Source organism: Cimex lectularius, unplaced genomic scaffold (assembly GCF_000648675.2).
Source record: "Cimex lectularius strain Harlan isolate CLEC.00 unplaced genomic scaffold, Clec_2.1 scaffold324, whole genome shotgun sequence".
NCBI classification, from domain to species: domain Eukaryota; kingdom Metazoa; phylum Arthropoda; class Insecta; order Hemiptera; family Cimicidae; genus Cimex; species Cimex lectularius.
This window is the reverse complement of record NW_019392925.1, coordinates 67918-94235: the sequence shown is the minus strand read 5'-3', so window position 1 is coordinate 94235 and position 26318 is coordinate 67918. Positions and strand designations below refer to the sequence as shown.

Sequence of the window (26318 nt, the reverse complement as noted above, 5' to 3'; positions counted from 1 at the left end):
GACCTTTGGCTAATCTTTAATTTCAACCAAGACCTTAAATAAAAAGAATAATTAATCGAAATAATTAATATAGTCAATTATGATCACTAAACATAAATAGATTAATATTATTTGGTATTTTTTTAGGATATAGTCTTTTTATCATACTTTTATGTGTGGCTAATCTTCAGGTCAAGTAATCTTCGCGCGCATTGATTTAATTTTTCATTTTTTTAAATTTTTCAACTGTTAACGATTATTAATTACATATTAGGCAAAAAATAATCAACAAAGGCTTTAACTCTACGCTTTACAAGCTTTATTAATTCTATGGCTGCATAAAAGATTGAAGACAAATGTGATCAAAATAAATCAAACTAGTTCAAAGAGAAAAAAAACTCATACTTATTGATATCAATTTATCGTAGTGAACCTGCTTTTAAACTTATCCTTTGAACCATGTTAATTGTGTGATTAATTCAGTACATTAAATATTTTCGAATAAGAAGTGCGTAAAAAGAGAATTTTTTATCTTAAATTGAGCAATATTTTTAATTACATAATGAGTAAATATTTATGACAAGGGATTCCTTTTATTCAGTTTAAGTGCGTGGACATAATACAGATGTTTTTAAGTATGTAAGTACTAGAACTTACATACATTTATACGACATAGCTAACTAGAAATTATATCATGTTGTCAAAAAAGAACCATATTTTTAGGGCTTTTCGTGAACAGATGTCGGAACAATATTTTTGCGCCTCGGTGGCTAAATAAAACATGAACAGGTTATGGGTAGGTCAGTGGTGATGGGCATGCGACGGAAAAGCAAAGCGTTTCTCTAAATCCGTCTTTCCTTCTCGTTTAATGATATTTCCCGCTGAGTTACATCACATGGCGAAGTTCAGGAATGACTATTTTTGAATGTTGGATACCAGGGAGCCATTGATTTGCCGTTCGATACGGATAGCGTGCCTACGTAGTAAGACGGGCTCTTTTTCTCCTTGCTACGACCTTGGCGATAAAGTCCGTCCGCTAAGCACCGCGTTCTATATTTAACACCATCACTTAATAACAAGAGCTTACTGCACCATCATTCCATCTAATTTTGATATTGATTTATTTTTACTCTTTGGATTAACGTAAAAGGAATCTTTTACATATTCGTCTTCTCAAAAGAGGCAAATTAAAAAAAAAAAATATATATTAATTATTCTTTCCATGTAAGGTCTTGGTTGAGATAAAAATGTCAGTGTCACGAGCGGGATTCGAACCCACGACCTTCGGCTAAATACGCCGCTACTCTACCACTTGAGCTATGGTGACCAATGACCAAGTGGTAGAATAGCGGCGTATTTAGCCGAAGGTCGTGGGTTCGAATCCTGCTCGTGACACTGACAATTTTATCTCAACCAAGACCTTACATGGAAAGAATAATTAATTGACAGATGTAACTAGGTCAATTGACCACTAAAACTAAATGAATTAATAATTTATGTTAACTGTTATTTAATCTTCAAACAGTAACTACCTACTTACTAAAGTAATTGCCCACGTTTGAATAAAACTATAGTTGCACATTGTATAGTAATCCTCGCCTGTTCAAAATATATAATTAATTAATCAATAGAAAATGAATTAACTTTCTTACATTTCTAGTGCCAAAATGTTATATTAATATTATAAAAAAATATATAAACAGAAAAAAAATCGATGGTGTTATTTCCTACGTCATGATCATTGTTTCATAACTTCTTATTGGTGAATATTTAACAATTTATCCGGAACTTTTATTGTTACTTTAACTTTAAAATTTTAAAATTCTTGAAAATAAAGTATTATATTTCTTTATTCGCTGTTTATGGCATACATAATTTAGCTAAGTTTCAACTACCTGTGTGCCAATCGGTGAAGTTCTACTAATACAAAAATACTCTATTTACTCGCATAAAATATTATAATATTTATTCATACCTAATACATATGTAGGATATTCTTATAAATGTAAAGGTTATTCATTTGTGCTTCGAAATTTTTTAAATCAAACTTCTTCTAAAGTTACTTTTTTAGGTGTCATTTCTATAATTAATCGACAAAATAGGTAACTACGACATATAAACGGAAAAATGTTGCAAGTTAATAGGTGTTTATATTTTATTATGGTGTAGGTGTTATAAAATTAAATTTATAAGGAGTAGATTGTAGTTAATGTACGGCAGGATACGAAAACCACACTTTTTATATTCAACTTAAAGAACCTACACAATAACAATAATTATCACTGATAGAAAACAGAAAGGAAGTTGAATAAAAAGAAAAATAATACTGCAGAAGCAACAAGTTACTATTTTTTAAGAGTTAATTAAAGGTCTTGAGCAGTAATCTAAAGTAAAATAATTCCGGATGAAACCGGCCCGGAGGACCAGGAGTGTCGGCGGGAGTGGGTTGTTATGCTTAATTTTAATTACACAAATATGGTTGCCAATGAAAAATTGGAAGGAAAAATAAAAATAAGACTACATAAGAAACTAGATATTTTAATTATTCAGAAATCGTGAGATGCGGTCTGGTGTGATGTAGGTTTCAGAAAACCATTTTCTTATTGTGCCAACGTTTCGATCTTTATTGAGATCATCTTCAGGGCTCAAAGTGTTCGTCTTCTGTGTAATTGTGCCATTCTTGCGTGCGTGTTGAGAGTGCCAGTGAGATTTTGCTGTTTTATGTTTATATACGTTGGATTTTTGTTAAATGTAAACAATGTTTGTAAATCCCAGGCCCTGAAGTTGATCTCAATAAAGATCGAAACGTTGGCACGATAAAGAAAATGTTTTTCTGAAACCTACATCACACCAGACCGCATCTCACGATTTCTAAATAAATATCGACTAACGGTCACTAATCACCACACATTCCTAAATATTTTAGAGGAATTGATTAAACGTAGTGTGAACAGTAATGTATATAAACTAATATCAGCTGAATCCGGCCCGGAGGACCAGAATATGTTGGCGGGATGGCTTTTACTACTTTATCATTTTATAAGAATTGATTTATTTACTTTTATTTATATAAAAACTTGTGATGTTGTTATATTTAATTTTAATAAATACAAATATAGTTCAACAATTTTTTTTTATAGATTTGAAAAGAAATTAGTTTACTATCTTTAGTGCTTGATTCTATTCTACGTTTTAAGGTTTAACTGTGTACCAAATATGCATAAAATGATAAAGCCTGATAATTTTTGTAAGCACTACACCAAAAAATTGGTTCCAAATGCTCTAAAATAATAAAACAATTATGTTCATTTTTTCAGTCAAATAATTTACCTATAAAACAATAAATCTATTAATTTAAATAATTCCAATTATTGAAGTCTAATTGAAAATAGTAATAGAAATTGGAAATTTTACATTCTAGGTTGCATCTGATCATCCTGGTCTGGCAGGTCTCTATGATTTGTCTGTCCGACTTAACGCGTTTCACAATTCTTCAGTGATTGGTCTGTGTGTAAGTCTGTCGACCGTGTCCTTGTTAAATGTTTGCAAAATGTGATAAAGTGAAAGTGGTGTGACATAGAGTTCACAGTAAAATCGCCTAAGTTGTCTAGGCATGGCCTGATGAAAATCATTATTCATTGTTGATGTATATATCAAATAATATATAAGTTGTATGAGTTAATTTAAGTTTAATCATTTAAAAATAATAGTCAATTTTTACTTTTTAAGCACTGTTTATGAACTGTCTACTGTTAAGAATTCATGAATTGACCAGATGTATGAACAACACTTAGGTACAAGGCATTAAACCATTTTTTTATATTATCTTAGAATAAATGAAAAAATGTTTGATAATTATTATCTTGCAAACTAGAAGTTAAACCTTTCAGCAAAATCTGATATTTTTAAATGCGTCCAATCGGCATTTCTTCTAAAAGGATTCTATGTAATATTAAATTAGAATACGGGTAAATAATATCGAACGATTTTTGCCAAGTGGCAAGTTTGCTCTGACCTGTATGCGGAGAATCAAAGCTAAGCACAGGATGTAATTCTACGCCAAAGGATCAGAGGAAATGAGTGAGAGAGGCTGGTATCGTTTATCATTACCCATAAGGTTTATGGGTTTGCCAACAGGCTCGTTTAACGCTTCCTCCTTGCGAGTGCTAAGCTAAACGGCTAAGAATCAAGTTAATTGATTTAGATAAGTAACTGAAGCACTTTTTATTTTTTAGTGAAAGTATTTGAAAAGAAAGCAATTATCATATCTCTCTCAAACTCTCTTCACAGATACAGGGTGTTCAGCTACTCGCTTTGCCAGTAGATTCTACCTTCAAAATGGAACCAAAAAGTCCTAATTAACTATGGTGCGAATCTCAATAGTTTAGGAGTTATTTCACTTTTTTGATTTTGAAAGATTACACGAAATTGCTTCAAATAAACAATGATAACTTCAAAACTAACAAGTTTTTTAGCGTTTTAGTAGCGAGAACTTAGAAAAATAATTTTTTTTTCAAAGTTGAAAAAACTTACTATGGTGATTCTACTACTATTTTCAAACCTAGAGTCCAGAAAATTTCAGAAAACGTACTCCATAATATCCTTTTTAGAGGTGCAATACATTTTTGAAAAGAAAAAAACGTGATTGAAGGATTGGTAAGGTAGAAAGATTAATAATAATAAAAATAAACAACTTAAGGAAATTTTGAATTAATTTATTACACTTTTTTTTAACTTTAATGTGAAATGCTCTCCACCTTCCTCAATGTAATTTTGACGCAAATTAAAACCTGTACATAAGATGTATATGAGCATATTCTTCATTAGAAAAAGTAGCCGTAGGGTTAACAAGATATCACATAGATAAATAAAAACGTTTTGAACCATAAAACTTTTATTCCGGAGAATAATAATACAAAAATCCTTTGATCAAAGTTGCAGTCGTGTTGGTAAATCATAAACACTTGCATTATTTCGGCTTCGAACCCAAATTAAAAAAAATAAAATTAATTAATTCAAAATTTGTTTAAGTTGTTTATTTTTTAATATTATTAATCTTTCCACCTTACCAATCCTTCAACCACGGTTTTTCTTTTCCTTCATCAATTTCTTAATCTTTGAAAAAAGTAATTAAAAAAGCAATTGCACCATTCAAAAGGATTTTAGGTGGAGTACGTTTTCTGAAATTTGCGGGTCTGTGGGTTTGAAAATAGTAGTTTAGAATCACCACAGTAAGTTTTTCACCTTTGAAAAAAATATTTTTCAGTAATCGCTGCTAAAACGCTACTAAATCACGAAGGATTACAAGTTTAGTATTGACCATATATTATTGGAAATTTAACGTACTTTTCAATGGTCTCAACGGATTTGCCCAAAACCTTTTCGTTTTGAATTATCATTGTTTATTTGAAGCATTGTCGTGAAATCTTAAAAAATCAGAAAAAGTGAAATAACTCCTAAATGTGTAGAGATTAGTGACCGGTAATCGATAATTGTTCAGATATCGTGAGATGCGGTCTGGTGTGATGTAGGTTTCAGAAAAACATTTTCTTTATCGTGCCAACATTTCGATCTTTATTGAGATCATCTTCAGAGCCTGAAATTTATAAACATTGTTTACATTTAACAAATACATTTAGGATGTGGAAAAGTGAATTTATACAAGTATATTATATATAACTTTTTAGATTCGCACCACAGTTAATTAGGACTTTTCGTTTCCATTTTGAATGTAGAATCTACTGGCAAAGTTTGTAACACGAGTGGCCGAACACCCTGTATATCTCTCTCACTCTCTCTCTTTCTTCATCTCTCTCCAATTCTCCTTCTCCACATATCTATCTCTCCTCACTCTCTCTACTCCATCTCTCTCTCACTCAAACTTTCCTTCTCCAACTGTCTCTCATTTCCCAGTTTATTTCTCTTATCAATTGTCTGAATCTCTGTTTCATGTGTGTGTGTGTGTGTGTGTGTGTGTGTGTGTGTGTGTGTGTGTGTGTGTGTGTGTGTGTGTGCGCGTGTGTGTGCGCGCGCGCGTGTGTGTGTGGTCCATTAATAATTTAATATCTATTTGCTCTGTCTCTCTGTCATTCGGACGTTTGTCCTCCCCCATTTATCTCTATATTAATTGTATAATATAATACTGAAATATCTGTTTCGTTTATTATATCTTAGCACTCGCGAAAATGAGCCACTTCCGGTGTCTTTTGTTTGTACCTGAATTATTGAGGTTATCGTATCGGTTATTCACTCGTGAAACAATAGAAATCAGCCACGGTTGGACATTCATGACGAAGAAATGGGGAAAAATAATTTTGTGATATGAATTAACAAAAGGTCCAACAATTTTTCAACGAATGATTAATTTCATGTTCAGTTGGTTGTATAATCTTGCTTCGCAAATGGTTCTAAAGTTTGTTCGTAAACAATGAAACTGTTCGTAGGTAAACTTTAAACTTATACAATTAATAAAATTACAAACAAAAAGTTAATTTATTATATAATACATTTAATGAAACTCTCGTCTATGTTGGCTGAATGTTTCTTATTCTTAGCTTTATTTTTTAAAAATTATTATAAGTTTTCTCATTAACGTCGTTTATAATATATGTTTGTTGTTATTTAATCGGGTAATTTATTATCAATTGTAAGGACGAAGTTTAAATCAAACAGAAACGCTTACGGTTGATGAAAATTGCAGTTTCAAGTCAATTGTTCCTGTATCCTGGTCGGTTTGGTCACTGTGTGAGAGAATGTGTTTGTTTACCTTTAACGAGTACTGCTGATATGGTCCCGTACTGTTCTTGTAATCCGTAGTAAACAACGGCCCAAATACAAATAATGACGAACATAAGGCTGTTTTATTATAACTAACTTTTCCAGGAAATTGGCACTACGAAGGATGGATAAATGCAGAACATGTCGACAATTGAGCATTTAACTGGTGGAATCCGGTTTTTAAGAAGGAAAGGGATGTTGGCCCAAGTGCTGGGCTCGATTGAATTACTCGGCTTCCGTATTACCTTGTAATGATAAGGTTTCGCGAATGATATCATCAGATGGATGGAATCCGGGTAAATTCTTTATACGTTGTATATAGTTGAAAATGTGTCGGTGACAAACATTATTCAAGCATTTCATTCGTTCGGCTGATAGACAGACGAAAAAATAAGAGAGAAAGAGAGAAAGAGAGAGAGAGAGAGAGAGAGAGAGAGAGAGAGAGAGAGTGTGAGAGAGAGAGTGAGGTGTGTGTGTGTGTGTGTGTGTGTGTGTGTGTGTGTGAGTGAGTGTGAGTGTGAGAGAGAGATAGAGAGAGAGTGTGTGAGAGAGAGAGTGAGGTGTGTGTGTGTGTGAGTGTGAGTGTGAGAGAGATAGAGAGAGAGTGTGTGTGAGAGAGAGAGTGAGGTGTGTGTGTGAGAGAGAGAGTGTGCGAGAGAGAGAGAGAGAGAGAGAGAGAGAGAGAGAGAGTGAGGGGTGTGTGTGTGTGAGAGAGAGAGAGTGAGTGTGAGAGAGAGAANGAGAGTGAGAGAGAGTGTGTGAGAGAGAGTGAGGTGTGTGTGAGAGAGAGAGAGAGTGTGTGTGAGAGAGAGTGAGGTGTGTGTGAGAGAGAGAGTGTGAGAGAGAGTGTGAGAGAGAGAGAGAGAGAATGAGTGAGTGTAGAGTTATTTAAAAAAAATTGTTTTTATTATAGTAAAGAAATATTCATTGTTCACCCCGTACACAGTGGAAAGGAATTTTGCTTTACTGTCAATAATTGCAGTGACAGCAATGCAGTCAGCAGAAACAACTCTCATTCAGACAAATCAATGTGTAACTCGATAAAGAACAAGTCGTTGCTCATCCATGCACGTCATTTGTTGAAAATTTACATCTAATTTGCAATGGATGCAGTCGTATTGCACAATACTGCATTATTTCCATTTTGCATATGGGCAATTATTTGATCAGCGCAAAATCAATTAATTGAACAAGAGGTGTTGGAGATTTCCATTGAATTTTTAGTTGGGAATCAGCCAAAATATTTATTTGAACAATTGAATAAAGAATTGTAAATGTGATGTTTATCTTGCGAGTTAATCCGTATATCGGATAGCCGTGTGTTTGTGCGTTTCCTCTCGAGCTAATCTCATTGCACAAGAAAAATCAGGCTATTGCGTGTTAATTAATAAAATCCAGGGAAAATATCGGATTACACCATTATGTATGATAGCAGGATTTTTAATTTTCAAATCATGGAACGCCACCTTGATTTCAGTTTAATTTCCCCGTTTTTCACGATAGAAGGAAGCAATTAACATGAGCTTATTTATAAAAGAAGATTAAATAACAAAGGGAAGAAGTCGTTTCATTTATCTGTGACATTGAAACAGCTACATTTTTTTCCTTGGTGGTTGCATTGGACTTTGAATCAGAAAACTATTTTTTGCCTACTGAAATATTTACAAGCCACATACACAAATCAAGCAAAACAACCATGAAGTAAGGACTTTTTAAACAAATTAACTCGTTTAGTTTCAACATAAAGACAGTTGAAAAAGTGAAAAATGAGGGCGAATATCATTATTCTTCCTTAAGTGATTAAAGTACAAAGGGGGTCAATTGATAAGCGACCATGTTGGAACCGAAGAAATGGATAAAAGAACAACTACCTGTTTTATATTAAATCTTGTTAATCCAAAAAACAATCAATGATCATGCACAAATTCATTTTAAAATGAGTTGTTAATACCTCGAGTAAACACAGGTTGGGAAATTACAGGACAGTAACTTTAGAAATTTGTAATTTTGAAAATACATACGATTATATATTTTTTATGTACTTTTTAGCTCAAAAAATTAATCATTAGTTACTGCAACGTATTGTTAAAATTTGGGATTTTTTAATAAAGAAGGGGACGCTTATGTAAAAAGTGAAATAAATTCAGAGTAGTACTTTTCTAAACAAAGTAATTTGACAAGTTTTGTTAAGTGACAAGTTTGTATATGATATACATTTTTTGTTTGAAGGAATAGAAAAACAAATTATTATTGCAACTTGTTATTTTTCAAAAAATATGTTCATAAACATTCTAAAAAAAAATAAAAAAAATAATGAAAATTTTGGAAATAAGTAGCATATTTTTTGGAGAGATAAAAAAATTATTATTGCAACGTATTTTTATTATTCGACAAATATATTGATAAAAAATAAATAAATAAATAACGACTGTGACAATTACATTTTTATGTAATTTTTAGGTCAAAAAATCAATAATTAGTTATTGCAACGAATTGTTAAAATTGTTAAAAAAAATTAAAAGTGAACTAAATTACAAAGTATTAACTGTCTTAAACAATGTAATGTGACAAGTTTATAAATAAATATAATATATTTTTTGAAAAAGGAATTATTATTCCTGGAATTTTTAATAAAACCTGAATAAATAAAAATTTAAAACATCTTCACAATTACTTGAAATAATGTACATATTTAAATTCTCGAAATTTTTTATTTTCTATTTTAAATTTTTAGTTCTTTTCAGTCTTTCTTATGTTTTTAATTATGTTTTAATTATTCATTTAATTTGTTTTTGGTTTTATAGTATATGATCAAAAATATGTAAATGAGTACCATATATCAGTGAAATGCACCAAATATGCACAAATGTCTAATATAAAACACGGTTTATTAACTTCTAAATAGCATGAAACGTAAAATAAAGGTTACAAAAACGGGGTACGAGGCTTACAAAAAGTATGTGAATACACATAAAGCCTGTTCCTAATGATTACCCACTTATTTTTGTGTAACTTTTAAGCCCAGAAATAAATATATACGTTATATTATTGCCACATATTGTATGTCTTCAAAAAATGTACTTTTTTATTCAAAAAAGAGAAAAAAACGGAATGCTGATATAAAAATCATTACTGAAACTCTATCAGAAAGAATGATGCAACAAAGAGGGTACAATGAAATTGTATATCTGAGAAAATATGGTTTGGAATGATTATCGATGTTATTTATTAATTAAAAGAATGATTAACGTCCAGGGTGAAAAATAAATTCTGGAACATCTTAGATAGTTTATGATCATAAAAATATTGGAAATAATAATCCACTTGATTATATTTATTTGTGGGCGACCCATTATTTTTTCGAGTTTACACAATCAAGGCCGTCGTCATGCCTCAATTTTAAAAAAAGTAAAATTGCCAAACAGCACTAATTATAAATTAGATTACTAAAAGTTATCCGCCTGGTCAAGCCACATTACTGCGTGACGCCTTGTGTTGAAATAGTTCACTCGATAAACTGTTGTGAAATCCGTAAATGAGATCAGCTAAAGATTTTTTTGTTTGTAGTTTATTATTGTGTTGTCAGGCTTTGTCATGATATTTTCTGAGGTTCAATACCCTAACGGCCGACTAGGCATCGCATGTTCTTATTCTTGCATTGTTTAAAACGAAACAATAATTGTAAACAATAAAAGGGGCGACAACAATTTGAATAATTTTTATTTAATATATTAATAATTTTAAATTTTTTTGATATTTATTCTGCGCGTTGACCGCCGGCTTCTCTCGAACGGCGTAGATAAAGAGACATAAAAGGAAATTGATTAATTAGTCAACAAGAAGCTATCCAATATCTCAAAAAGTCAATGCCCGGTTTATTCCCATGAACTCCAAAACGGTCGTTTTCTCCTACTTTCTCATGCGATAATCAAATTCTCTAGGATTTAATTATTCTGCTTTGCGAATGAGTATAATGTGGGTTGACAACATGTTTATAGAACGTCCTCTGGCTGGAGTCAGACCATTGTCGGCATTATACTTGTCGTTTGTCTGAAAAGATAACGCCGAAACATGTCTGACAACAGGCCAAATACGATCAATTTCAATCGAATCGCCGTCAACATATTATACACAAGTTGATCGCACCCGCGTATGGCTCATACAACTGACTCATTTAGGGGCTGAACTCAGTATGATTCATTTGGATGAGGGTTGATTCAGAAAAGCTTTACCAGTGCACGTTATTCAACCGCCTATTTGTATTACACAGAAAATATTTTTTTCAATTATTAATTATGTCAAGACCCTAGCCGTGTCCTCAATCTGCAGTCGGACGAAGTTAATTCATCGAGCCCATTATCTACAGACGAAACCTTGGTAAACTGGGTACATTTTAAGAGAAAAACGATTAACACCGACCCACTTGTCATAAGTGGTGGAGTAATTGAACTTTTGCACATCGCCAGCTTATAAATTGAGGCCGGATTTTTGTGCTATTGCATAGTTTGTTTGGTGTAGTTAAGCACCTTCCAAACCCAGTGATTTTGATTCTCAAATTTTATTTATGTGAAGAAAAATGGATATTTTGGGCGGCGTTTTTGATCTTGAATGGACGAATAATATTTTTATGGCACGAAGTTACAAAATTGATGTGTAATTTCGTGCCATTTAAATTTTTATTTAAATGAAATCGAATTAATATTTTTTTATTAATTAGAAGATTATTAATTAAGAATTAGAAGAAGAAGAAAAACAACAAGAAAAAGTTTATTATTTAGTAATTTTTTTAAATAAATTTTTTATTATAAAGGTGATCAACCTCAACTGGTTATATACCGCCGGCCGCCAGGGTGGCCGGACAGCCCTGGGATCGGACAGGAGGCTAAAATTCATCATATTTGTATGTACTTGGTGTTACACATCTGAGGGGTGTTCATGCCACTGTCATTGCGCACACCCCTCTAGATCTGGGTTCCTTGCAGTGACCCGACGCTCCCAGAAGGTGCTCGCCTGCCGAGTCTGTACACACACCTAGAAGATCAGTCAGTGGGGCCACAGTATTCAGACATTTATCAATTGCTGTGAGCTCTGCAATGTAGTTGATAGCTCTCCAACTTATTTTGGGTTTGATCTGAAGGGACCTATGGCCATTTTCAATTCTGCGTTCTGAATGGTATCAATTATTCGCAGATCCCTATGACCAGCCGAACCGTATGAGCAGCATTCGTAATCGAGCCTAGGATGTATTATGCTTCTATATACTTTAAGCATACTTGTACTGTCCGCTCCCCACGACGTACCTCCTATCATTTTCAGAAAATTTAATGCATTTACACATTGATATTTGAGGGTTCTTACCAATTTAGGCACCTGTCGAAAATTACACCAAGATAAAGACAGTCAACTTTACGGGTTGGTGATTTATTGTTAAAACTGGCATGTCGTGAGGTCTTCTTTTTGCAAAAAGGACTGCAACCGTCGATGTTTGAAACTTTAAACTTATTTTTATATAGTCATTAAGTAACCTTCTTCTACCAATTTTTAATTGCTTTCTTTATAATTTCTACAATTTTTACCAGTAGAATATATTACCAGGTTATCTGAACCGCTGTACTGTTTTTGCTAGATTGTAGCACACACCCCTCTGCTTTCCTGTACAAATTCATTTGAGATTCCAAAAACAGTGTTTGGAAACTGTTTTTTTGCAAATAATTTTAAGATCGGTTGGTCCCAATGGAAAACCGCTTGCACCATTGAATTCAGCGTCACAAAATCTTTAATAAATGCAAATTGATGAATGTCTTGCCGTTTGAAATAGTTAAGTTCCTATCCGTATCCCGTTTTCTTAGAGATTTAGATTAAAACTTATAAGCACGTGAGAAACTAGACAAAAAATAAAAATTTACGTGTTTCGGGATTTAAAAAAATAAAATATATATATATATGGGGAATAGAAGTTAAACCCATCCTGTATGCAAATGTAATTTATCGTGCATTTTTTTTTTATTATTAAACTGTTTTTTTATTTAAGGTTAAATACATTTTCAGGTATACAACATTCCTTTAGTGTTGTAATATCGAAAATATTTAAAACAATTTAATTACAACGTAAGGAAACGTGAAAAAAAGCATAAATACCAACAAGACTGAAATGTTGGCATTTTTGCTGGATTTTTTAAACGCATTTTTAACGATTCCGAAATGTATATTTGAATATTACTTTAACCACTTTCATAAAAGGTTTACAACTAAGAAAAATTAAACCAACTAAAAAAGAATAATATTGAGCTATTTTACATTAGCGAATAAATAAAATCTATTTTTTTATTTACACGCATTTTAAAAAGTTACTTTTTTTGTTAATATGCATATTTTTTACATTATGAGTTTTTCATGGATTATTATTTTTTTACTGCTAAATAATGTTTGTCGTTTATTTATTTAATACTCATCAGCATTAGATATCTTTAGAAATGTTAACCAATTGTACGCAGTAAAGCCCGCGCAGGTGCCCCTTATGCAGAGAAAGGTTGCTCGATGTGTCCCACATAATAGAGGCGTGTCATGCCTTGGCTCCATACAGAGAGCGTGTAGGCACGCCGCCGGATTTAAGAAGAGTCCTCGAGCACGGTAGCGAGTTTCAGAGTCCCCTGTTCCGCTTTTTAGGGGAAATTGGGGTTTTCTATTGTATATAGTATGTCTTATGTGTGTATATGTTATGTCTGGGTGCATGTATTTATTAGCGTGAATGGCGAGGGGTGAGGGTGAATATAATGTCATCATCGCCCCTCGAACGATGAAAGCGAGTGAGTGTGTGTTCGGGGTCGATGGCGGAATATTTATAAAAGTACCCCATCGACCCCGATCTAGTTTAGTTTAAGTGTAGGTCGGTGGAGGAATATCAAGTACTCCACCGACCAAACGGAATGAGTGTACTGTATGGATGTATTTAAGTGTATGAATGTATTTATTTGTATGAATGTTGTGTTTGAACGGGTATATAATATATAATATAGAATATAGACTTAGTGGGGGGCTAAAATGACCTAGATGTCGGAAGCCCCAGCAAAAAAAAAAAAAAAAATTGTACGCAGTATTTTTTCATCAATTTAATTCTTGAATTAATTCTTAAAGTTTCAACTTTTATTAAACATTAAAACAATTCTTTGGTTGCTGTACTATGATTTAACTTTTAGTGATGGGTAGTAATTTTTTTAATTAACTTCAATTAACCATCTTGTCGACATTGAATTTTAAACAATTATTTATTAAACAGTTTTATTTATATATTTTTTAAACAGCCTTTTGAAAAACAATCCTTGATAATTGGCTTTTGTCAATGACGGTGTTACTTGTTTATTATTGACCGAATTCTCTTTTTTTTTCTTTTTCAAAGAGAAAATATTTGCAAACAACGTCAGGACGAAACCGTTTTATGTGTGCAACCTATTTTCTTTGTGTAACGTACAGAAAATTGAAAGACGTTCACGTTCGTTACAGAATGGGTCACAATTTTGCAACTGACTAAGCACAACCGGTTGCCCGCTTCTGTCATCACTTACGCCTTTGCCATTATGAAATTTTTCCGATGAGTACCTTCCTGAAGCAATTAAACCTATTTAATGAATTTAACTATCGAATAAAAAATGTATGAAAGGAATATATTAAACAATATAACTTATATTGTATATCATTAAAGGATACCACTAAGAAAAACTAACACATATATAATAAATTATGATTTTTTTAAAAATAGATTGTAATCATTATGTTTTAAATTATAAAAGGAATTGAGAAGATAGTTACAGATTTAGAAAGAAATTTAAATCACCAGATTGCAGATGACTATTTCGATATCTGGCATCCTCCTCGATTTCTTCATAAGTGTATTTATTTCTAAAGGAATTACACAATAATATTCCCACCAAGAGGAGTTAATGTGCGTCACTGGGAGCGATGTCGCCCTTTAGAACTAAGACGAAAATAATCTTCATGAGTCAGTTTCCTTCAAATACTTGATGGGGAAAAAGGGATGGAAGGACCCAACAGATTATATTTTTGAACCTGGTGTCTTTTTTAGAAATGGCAGTCATACGATTACCACAATAAAAGTTTTTTTCTTCCAAAAAATGCTTTACATTATTGATTGGATAATTAAAGATTATTCAAACAGATTTTTCATAATTGTTCAAATTGAATAGCGTCCAGGACTCTACATGGACTTTTTTAAACTATTCTCAGAAAAATCTAAAATCAATATTCATATTGAAACATTAATAAAGATACGACTTGATTTCTACTGTCGACGACCCCAAGTGAGCCCAGCTGGTAGACACACATGAACTTTTTTTGACGTATGACTGCCTCCCTAACTAGAATGGATTAATCAAAAAGACGCCTCAGTGGGTCTCGCTCACATGTTTTATTTTTATTAATATTATTAGCTTATAAAACGGTCAAATAAGACAAATCAGGACCAAGGCACATCGTGGAGATTTAATTGTATTAATTACATTTTGTATTCAAAACCAATTAAAATAAAAACTCAGTACCTTCGTCGAGCTTTCGACGGCATACCCCCCTTTAATTAAGGCTTTGAAACTTTAGTTTATACTTTAAAAGGTTAACAAATATGAACATCTGTTTTATTATGGGTTCAAGTGCAATGAAATAAAATGGCTAATAACATATTTCCAAGACAGTCATGCCCCTTGGTGGTTTTTTGCCTAAAAACTAGAAAACACAAAGAATTGAATTTGAAACCAACCATATCAAACATGATTCTCCAGTAAATTCTATAACATTAGTATACAGGGTGAATTGCTACTCGTGCTACAAACTTCTCCAGTAGATTCTTCACCCTAAAATGAACAAAAAAGTTCATATTGTCCATGGTCCGATTCTCAACCATTTCAGAGTAATTTCGCTTTTTATCGATTTTGAAAGATATCACGTCCTGGCGTCGGAAAATCGTGATATCTTTTAATCTAAACATTTCTCTTAAAATCTATAAGCACCGTTGAAATCCCCGTTAATTTTTAGAGAGAATCAAAATCATAATTCCATTGAAATTTTTTAATTTAATTTAATGCCCATTTAGTATGTAATGCTTAAGAAGTTTACAAACAGCTAGAAGGTCAAGGAAGAAAGACCCAAACGTTTTGCCACCTTCATCTTCTTATTGAAAAATTAACGGGGATTTCAACGGTGCTTATAGATTTTAAGAGAAATGTTTAGATTAAAAGATATCACGATTTTCCGACGCCAGGACGTGATATCTTTCAAAATCGATAAAAAGCGAAATTACTCTGAAATGGTTGAGAATCGGACCATGGTCAATATGAACTTTTTTGTTCATTTTAGGGTCAAGAATCTACTGGTGAAGTTTGTAGCACGAGTAGCAAGTCACTCTCAAACATTAGCAATCCTTGAACCACCATTTTTTCTCTTTTTGTCATCAACATCTTGGTCTCACAACCACTAAATAAGAAAATGACGAGTGCGTTGGAAGCGTTATTAAATCAGGTAGTTTTCCTCAAATTTGCTGCCTTCTGAGACTAAAATTAGAAACTCTGGATTACTTTATACACTTTCCGATTTACACAATTTTCCACTCTTTTTGTAGTTCTGGCTGAAATAAAACACAAAAAATTAGCCCAAACATTTTGCCACCGTCATCTTCTTATTGAAAAATTAACGGGAATTTCAACGGTGCTATTAGATTTTCAGAGAAATGTTTAGATTAAAAGATATCACGATTTTCCGACGCCAGGACGTGATATCTTTCAAAATCGATAAAAAGCGAAATTACTCTGAAATGGTTGAGAATCGGACCATGGACAATATGAACTTTTTTGTTCATTTTAGGGTGAAGAATCTACTGGAGAAGTTTGTAGCACGAGTAGCAATTCACCCTGTATAGAACTTGGAATGGAATATGGAAAAGAAAGAAAAAAATTCAATTAATCCCTTCCAGGACAAATAGCTAGAATTTTTGCAAAAAAAAAAAAAAACTTTTTTGAACAGTGTCAATACCAAACCTTGGGATCTGCGCGAAGTTGATTCTGTAGTTTGGTGGTTGCCGATCAATTTTGACTGCCAATCTTTGTTGTTGTGGTCTGTCAGACGCATTTCGGCTTCTCGCCTTTTTCTTCTTTTCTTCAGTGGTGGGTTTTGTTGCCTTGACATACCCTGCTTACACCCTGGCCAACTGAGGCGAAATGCCGGAACGCATCTGACAGAACTAAATGACGAGGATGTGCAGATCAAAAGAAATCGGAAACCAACACGTCATCACTCTCTCATTTCTTAAGAAGGAAACTCTCTCGGCCGGTCAGGGATATAAGGAGGGTGCATACATAAAATACAAGATACCTCAATTAAATACCAATATAAAAATTGCTCCAATTTAAAAATTCTATCTGATTATGCATATGTATATGTAAAATTTACTTAAAAAAATTAATCGATGTATCCTGACAATTTGTATAGTAATTGACAATAAAAACATTTATTTTATTTGTTAGATAATTAAATGCAATTTGAGAAAATGTGTCAGATCCTTAATTTACATATTGAACGGGGGAAAAGGTAAGTACTTAATAGGTAGTTTTTAGGCACTGCTCATAAATAAAGATCACATTAGGCTAATTTCGTTAATCATCTTCGAGGGACGACGAAGGTTAGTAATAAAATTTTCTCAAAAAGTAATGTATTTGTATTTGTAGACTGTAAAAGTTCAGCATTGGGCAACTTTTATCCAGCAGTTCTGCAGGTTTTCCAAGACTCTTGGAACCATGACAAAAGGCTACAAGAAATCGGTAATAACTGCTGACAACTTCTCACAGTAGTGTTTGTTAATAAAAGACAAATCGTTTAGCGACTAAGGGGGGGGGTGTTTCTTTCCGAAATGGGATGCTGAAGCAGCAGGGGAGACAGTACTCACCTAAGACACCCCACGTGTGAATCACACGTGACTCAGTACCAATGGGTAGCCATGGGAACTGCTTGGAACCATGAGGGCTGGGGGTGACGTAACCTATCAAATACAATGGTCCGGCTCTTTGAACGAAATATTGTCAGAACAGCCGTTACTATTAAGCAACCCTACGGCTGGCGCATTCAGGCAATATTAATTGAAGAGCCGCACTAATTTTCAAACTGACTCTTAACATTTCTTTTTGTCATTATTGAGTTCAGGGTGGTAAACGCCAAATCCAGAATTTTTTTTTAATGAGTCTCATTAATGTGTTTAATAATAATAATAATAATAATAATAATATCATTATTATTTTTTACGAGGGTTCGCAACAGCAGAGGTTATATCAACCCTCGGGGTGTCGGTGTTTTTGAAAAGAATCCCATTTGGAAGTATGTGGAGGGCCGCTGGATTCGAACTCAGGACCTTTACCGTTCATTGATGAGCGCCGTGTCAACGCCTAAACCGGTGAGGCCACCGAACCCCCCCCATTATTATTATATGTTTTGTTTAGTTAATATCACAATGATTTATTTTATAATTTGTTGAAGTTGTGAGTAGCGGTCAAGAATGAGGTAGTTTAGAAAATAACCCTTTCATTATTTTGCCGACGTTTCGATCTATATTCGGGTCATCTTCAGGGCCTGGGTAAATAACAAATCATATTTCAATTGGAAAAAAATAAAATTTGTTATGTAAATATAAATTTTGAATCAAGTATTTCATACTCACATTAAATGTGGTGCTATTCTTCTGGTGTCATATTGGTTTTGTGTGAAATTTTTGTGAAATGAGAATTTGTATTCTGCTGTTTTTATATGATTGTGACAGGATGGGGAAGCGGATTTATTTTATTTTTATGACTTTTTTTATTGTGGACTAAAAAACGAGTGTTTAATTATGAAACACATGAACTTAAGTAATAAAAGTAGGAATTTAAGTTCATACGTTGCTACTTAAGTTTCTATTTTATTACGTAAGTTATTTGTCTCATAATTGAATACATGTTCAGTATAGTTCACAATAAAAAAAGACATAAAATAACATAAATCATTGTAATATTGTTTAGATTTGAGTTTGAGTTTTGTTCACAGATTGAATTTGCTAATTAAGTCCATATGTTGCTAATTAACTTCATAAGTTGCTACTTAAGGTCATGTTTGGTTAGTTAAGTTCATATTTCTATTGAAGTTTCTATTTCACTATTTAAGTTCGTGCACTTCATAATTAAGTGCAAGCTTTGTTCAGTTCACTATAAAAAAATAACACAAATAAAATAAATCATAGTAATGTGTTTTATTTAGTGACAGATTGTTCAATAGCTCGTTGAAGTCATGAGGAGCGGACCAGAATAAAATATTTTAGAATAACGTCTTTTTCATTATTTTACCGACGTTTCGACCTTTATTCAGGTCATTTTCATGGTCTGGGTGAATGGCAAAGAATTAGAAAAATACAATTGGTAAAAAAATAAATCATTGAAATATTTATAAATTTGAGTTTTATTCACTGATTGTCTTTGCTACTTAAGTTCATATCTGGAAAACTAACAAATAAGTAGGAAAATTATAGTAAACAGAAATAAAGTGCATGCAATGAGCTGGCATAACAAAATAAATATACCTGAATGAAATAAACTTTCTATTACATATTCATCTGTCGTACTTCATGTACTTTCTTCATTTAGTGGACTAAAGGCGTCCGACTTGTATTTGCCAAGCTATCATTTTTGGGTTCGAATCCTTACACGTACCAAGAAACTTTAATAACGGTCAATGTTATTATAAAGAACTTTGACCCCTCGTCCACGACACCCAATTTTAAGCCCTCTTGTATGATATGAACCACTTTAATTTTTTTCACATTTCTACAAATATTTATACACGAAATAGAGAAAACCATAGAAAAACACTCTTAATTAAATTCATTGATTTTTCATTTGTCTACCGTATGAAATTTTATTTGTGTAATATTGAGATTTGATTTGAATTTGTCTGTAATAGTATCTGATAGAAGGACAGTAGACTCGGGGATAAGAATAATTTTTGCTTAGAAATTACGTGGCTGGCTCACAACAATAAAAAAACCATTTGATTGAAAAATATTCTTCATTAAGAATAAATTAAAGTTAATAAATTAATATTAAAACATATATGTTAAGCTGTGTATGCTTTAAGTTTATCATTTTCTCTCAGTTTTAAGATGTACACTAAACTTTTTTAAAGTCGTGTCTGGGGATTTCGTGTAAGTCTCATATCAAATAACCTAAATAATGAATGACTGAACGGTCTCGTATAAACTTCGTGTTACTTCTCACGGATGAATGTAAAGGTGACTTAGCTTTGAACTTTTATTTTCCAGATATTGCTCCGTTTTCAATTTACGCAATATGGTTTTGTTAGAAATGCAAAGATCGTGTCGGAGGTGGTCATATCCGATATGCTTGATCCTTGCGGGACACCTTGGAGAATAAGGTAAGATTAAGGAGGTAAGATTAATCGGTCAATTAATAAGCCTTGGGTAACATTTGAATTTTTCATAAAAGACTCTTTATTTGCCGTTCATCATTTATCGAAAGCTCTACAATAATTTTTAAATACTCCACGTATAGTTTTGGGGACCAGGTATGGCATTATGTAGTTTAATCCTAATTTTAAAATCGTTCTGATTAGTATTTTATATAATTGTGGTTTTAATTTGACAATATCTGAGGGAGTATGGTGTTATATGTTAGCCAAACTGAATTTACCCATCTAGTTTCTTGATTCTAAGTGAAATTAGAGGTTCTTTCGGGTATTAAACGCCGTTTTTATCAAACTGTAATCGTTCTTATCGTACTTTTATAAAGTCGTGGGAATGAATCGGGATCGCCCGAGTTGTGAGCGAAGAGGCACAAAGGGCAGGGCAGAGTCAGAGAGGCTGAAAGAGGAAACTGGATTGAGTAATACGCCCAGAGCAAACTGACAGATACGCGCTTCCACACTGGCATTTGATTAGGATGTGGCGGTTGTGAAACGCGACCAGAGAATTGTGAAACCAATTTAAGGCTGGACTCAGTTTTTATACGGACCTAATAACACATCAGAATGGTCACGATGCGGGGGCATTATATCATCCCTCTTTGTACTATTATTTTTTTAAACAATAATCCCGGTTCTTTACAGATGAGGAAAGGAACAAAATGGCTTTTTTATTTAGCTGAAAATACAACGATTCGGGCATTCAATCAATTATCCCACACTGTATACAAAGGCAGTTTGAACTGTCAGCAGATTTTATAACTATTTCACTCATACCTGGGGCTAAAGCAAAAAACTTCAAGTTACTTAAAAAACAACGAAAAGTTAAGCTATTATAAAATATTACAAAGCCAGAAACAGTAAGTTCAATGAAGTAAGTTTAATACAAAAATCTATATTTGCTACCCTGATTGTTATACAAGTACAAACATCAAATATGGTAGTTTCCAAAATGTTAAAGCCAACCTTTTTTAATTATTAAAACCAATTAAACTAACGATAATGAAAATATCGATATCAGGTAATGTAAGAATTTTTACCATCGAATGGTAATTTTTACATTATATTACATAAATGTTAATCCTAGCTGAACAGCGAAAAATTTAAAATTAAAAAGGAGGAAAAATTATAAGTAAATAAATCTAAACATCATATTAAAATTGTACTAATAAAATAGTTATAAATTCAGAAGTTTACTGTAGTGGGTTTGATAACATACAAAAATTTATAATTGTCTATTCTAAATGTTATTACAAAAATATATTTGTCAGAATACAAAAGTTCCTAGATAGTCTCTGGATCAGAATTTCATTCATAAATAGGCTAAGGTGCAAATTAAAATAAAATTGTGTTATTTAAAATATTGATAGTAAATAAAATATTGTACTTTGTTCATCAATAAATGAATAATTTGTATAGTATTTACAATTAAAAGATATTACATACAGGGTGGTGCATTTTTTTCATATGGTGTGTCAAAATGAACCACCCCGAGTCTACTCACTAGAAATACTTTGATTGAATATAAAAAATATATTTTGCATTGTATAAATTCACTTTTTTCCACATCCTACATGTATTTGTTAAATTTAAACAATGTTTGTAAATCCCAGGCCCTGAAGATGATCTCAATAAAGGTCGAAACGTAGGCACGATAAAGAAAATGTTTTTCTGAAACTTACGTCACACCAGACCGCATCTCACGATTTCTGAATAATTATCGACTAACGGTCACTAATCACCACACAGAATAAATGCAATGTAAAAGTGGTAATAAATAAATTCCGATAAACAAGAAGTTTGTATACAAACAAATAAAGCTAAAAATTCACTGATGATAAATTAAATGTACTAGATTTTTCCAAAAGAAAAAACAAGATAAAGACTGTTTGTAAAGTTCGTAAGTTTGTACTGTACGTAAGTTACTGTTTGTAAAGTTTGTAAAGCCTAGTAGTGTAATTTAAATTTATTTTTCCATCTGTATTTTGGTCGCTTTCGATCGTCCTGGTCTGCCTATCCTGGCTAGTTGGTTTTGATTTCTTGCCTCATCCAGCTTTTACCCCTGACCAACCATTAATAACTTAATAAAATTAAACTTCCGGTTAGTGTCTTCCAGATCAAAACAGCTAGAATAGGAAGATCAGGATGTTTGGAAATGACCAATGTTAATGTTACTTATTCCGCAGTCCTGCGAAAAAAGTTCGTTATATACTCAAGTATTTTGTTTATAATTTAAATTGTTATAGAAAACTGAATTTGTATTTTTATAAGAGGCCGATTTTCTCGATCTCAAAAATAAGTACATATTTTGGCTAGGTATTTTAGCAATATTATTTAAACAAATTTCGAGCCAGATATGTTGATAATGTAAAGCATTTGCAATTGATATAAACTGATCTTTATTATATTGAATTTGAGATACGTAAAGTTGAACCACGATAATACTTTTAACAAAGCCAATTAAAATGTTAGTATTAGATAATATAGTTCTTGCCTTTATTACGATTTTTATTATGTACAGATATAAATGGAAGACCATACTAAATATTTCAGTCATAGATGGGTTAAGATCAAAACTTAAAAGTCAAATTAAATAGTTCTAACAAGATTAAAGTAATTAAAGAATTCATACTAGATAATATATGGTTCTTTATTTATCGTTAGGTGATAATTTCTTTTATAAATTTACATACGTCGTAGTTACAGCAATAATTGTTGCAACGATTATCATTGTGAAACATCAGATAAAATTTGAGATTAATGTGTGGGCGTGATGTTGACTAGATGTGTTTAGCAACGTATATTTGCAGTTTATAATGATCATAATGATCGAGATAAGCCTACTTGCTTATTGAATTCTAAACTCACCGTAAATCTTCGTCAAAAAAATAAATACAATGAAAAATTTAACAGCATAATATCAACAACTTAGACAAAACATATTTTCAAGTTGCAAATCACAAAAACAACTTGTAGTTAATCATTAAACTGATAGAAATTTATTAAAACATCAATTATTTTAATTTTTTTCGTCTTTATACATTTCTGTTTGAGATCTGCTAATCCGTAAATCAATTAAAAAACCTTTACGGGATATTATTCTTCGTACAAAAGGACAAAACGATCGCTTTTATCAAACAACATTTTCAAAATAAAATTAATAATAAATATAAAATGTTAAAGCAAACCGTCGCCGTTTGGGTCAATAAAAAAAGGAGTAGCTTTAGTCCATCAAATAATCCAAAACAGTGTTTAATCTTCAAGTATGTCTTAATCTAATCAAAGGGCCTCCGGAATTAATTTTTTGTTTTAACACTATTTTATTTAAGGAAATTTATTTTATTCATTTTTCTGAAGTAAACGTTTCTCAGGAGATCAACGAAGAATGGAGAAACGAGAACAAATCGATTAATTCTATCAAAATACTTTTACCAAAATAAAACAAAATGCTGATATGAAGGAAAATAGACAATTACATAACAATAAATATTTTGTAAGCTTTTTCTGTCTGGTCTGCGAGGCGTTGAAACTAATTTAGTCGTTACCGATCGTCAACCGACACCATGATAGGCAGGCCAAGACGATCGATTTCCATTAAATTATCAATAAAAAAAAAAAAAAATAAAAATTAAAAAAGAAGAAAAAGACAACTTTAAATTTTCCTTAACCGTATTTTATTTAAAAATACATGACCTGTATGCATTTTTATAATTACTGTGCGTTTAGGAAGAACATGGTAGATGAATAATAAAAGAGATCAACTATCGAATAAACTGGGCTGCATAAGCCCATTTTTGGCTTCATGAAAAGGAAACGCTCTCTGCATCAACATATTTTTTCCAAAAGAAAAGAAAACAACATAATATATAGAATATCGTCATTCATTAGTCAATAAAAGCAGTTATTGTTTCCATGACAACGCAAGACTTCGCATTTCGTTGGTGATTTTTCACAAATACCTTCAGATTATCAACAATTAAAGCAAATAAAAATACATTTACAGTATATTTCTTAAAAAATGGACAAAATTGCGTAATATTGAATAAAGAAGAATAAACAATATTGACCCAAGGACGATAAGATTTGTATTTTAAGACTGAATTTTTTTTAATAAAGACAATTATATGTTCGATATGTTCAAACAGTAATAATATTGCTGTATTATTGATTATTGAGAAATTATAGGAAAATAAAAAATATGTTACCATAAATTATGAAATTTGTAAAAAAAAATTCCTTTAGATTGATGCCAATAAAACTGTTCCTGAGGTACCCAATTACAAATTTAACCAGTCTTTAAACATGTTTTAAACGCAATGATAAAGAAAAAACAAATTGAAAGGGTATCAAGTATCGCATAATCAATTCAACAACAAACAGCTTTCCGAGGCCGTCAAAAAACAATTGTTTAACTTGCTGGTTTTTTTCTTCTCAAGTTTAGCATGTTGATGGTAGTAAGTGTTGCCATAAATTTGTAATGAAAACAATAGTTTCGAGGGATATGATGAAATTTTAGTGGAATCGATGAATATAAATTAATAATATTGACACAAAGCGATATTAAATACAGAAAAAGAACAATACTTCGGACGAGATTTTAACAACAAAACAAAATTTCATATTTTTGGCCTAGGAAAATATTCTAAAAAAAATAATCGAGCTTTCCCACTTGTTAGTTTTAAACAAATTCTTCGTCCATATATTTAAAATGTGACTAAACAAATGATTAGTCATGTTGTCGAGGGAAAATGTTACTACGAATTATGAAATTTATAAAATGTTGTGTAATTTGTTGGAGAAAAGGTATAAATGAAATTTAGATTTTGTCTGTATTGTACGGTCTTACCTTATACATGAATTAGGTATGAATTACCCACTAAAGATTTTGCTTAAATATGTAAATTTACCCTCCTATCTCACATTCGTTTTCCATACTTAAAAAGGAAAAGTAAGACGATTAAAAAAAGAATCGAAGGAATTTCTCGCAAATGCTTTCGACCTCCCCTTCCTCAGATCTATTTTTAATGGGAGGGCCAAGCTGACGAAAACATCGATTCTTCGGTAAAAACCCCATCGTATCTCTTCCGTTTTGGAGGAAAATTATTTTGTAAGAAGCCACACAATATTCACTTTTTTAAAGGGGTTATCGCAGGATCGTTGTTGCTCAATGTTGTGCTTCACTATGTCGGAATATTGCGGCATGGCTGATAATAAAAATGTTGACATTCAAAACCATCGCCGGTTATCGTTTATTACTCAATGCATGACCGATTTTTTTTTCACACTCTGTCCCTTATATCTTCTCGTTTACTTTGCTATTAATTATCCCAATAGATTTTGCCAATAAATTCTGTAAACAAATTAAGGGGATTAACTCTTACTTTTCAAATGAGGCTTTCAAAGGTCTACTGGTAGGTGAACACCAGCAATCAACTTGGTCTAAAGTTTTTTGCTTGTTTTGTCTGTTCGAAATGGATGTTCCCTTTCATCCTTTCACTTTTACAAATTTATGAATGATATACGATTTATATACACATTTGCGAACAGTTTCCTACAAAAACGAATTTATTTTAAATGTGGAAGAAAAGTCATCTATATAATTATAAGGAAATTTTAAATTATCACCATTTCAGAAAGAACAATCAGGATCAATAGTATTCACTAAAATTTCAACTTAGAAATTGCTAGCGTGCCCTAGTTTGTATTATAAATTTAATAATTATTTTAAATATTTTTCCATTTAATCGAATAGCTAATAGTAAAATAGTAACCAAGCGCCTAAAGTTTCTTGTTTCTTTTGAAAATTATGGATCGTTAGATAAAAACGTGCCCATGTTCAAATTAGAAGCTCATCATGACATAAAATTGTACAAGGACAATTTTTTTATAAACGATTTATTTATTTATTATTATTTTTAGTCAGGGCAATAGATGCCGATGTTTTTGAAACATAGAATTCAGAGTCACTGAAGTTCGAACTTAAGACCCAGTGAAGAGCCGCCGTCGGGTCACCGCTACAAATGCTTGACCACCATGACCACCGAACCCCAAATTTTTAAATTCTT

General features: G+C 32.0%; 1 protein-coding gene across 3 annotated transcripts in view; it reads left to right on the top strand.

Annotated features, from left to right (window-relative positions):
- Positions 1–26318, top strand: part of LOC106665653 — a 44623-nt gene that overhangs the window by 6648 nt on the left and 11657 nt on the right. Inside the window, exon 2 of one of the 3 annotated variants that reach the window (XM_024229331.1) lies at positions 20096–20242. The exons of 1 other annotated variant lie outside the window; for it this stretch is intronic. In XM_024229331.1, the coding sequence (XP_024085099.1) occupies positions 20096–20212 (117 nt within the window). In that variant the 3' untranslated portion in view covers positions 20213–20242. Of the gene's footprint in view, positions 1–3400; positions 3551–20095; positions 20243–26318 lie in introns of those variants that run through there. One more of the 3 variants, XM_014392238.2, reaches the window with a different exon arrangement.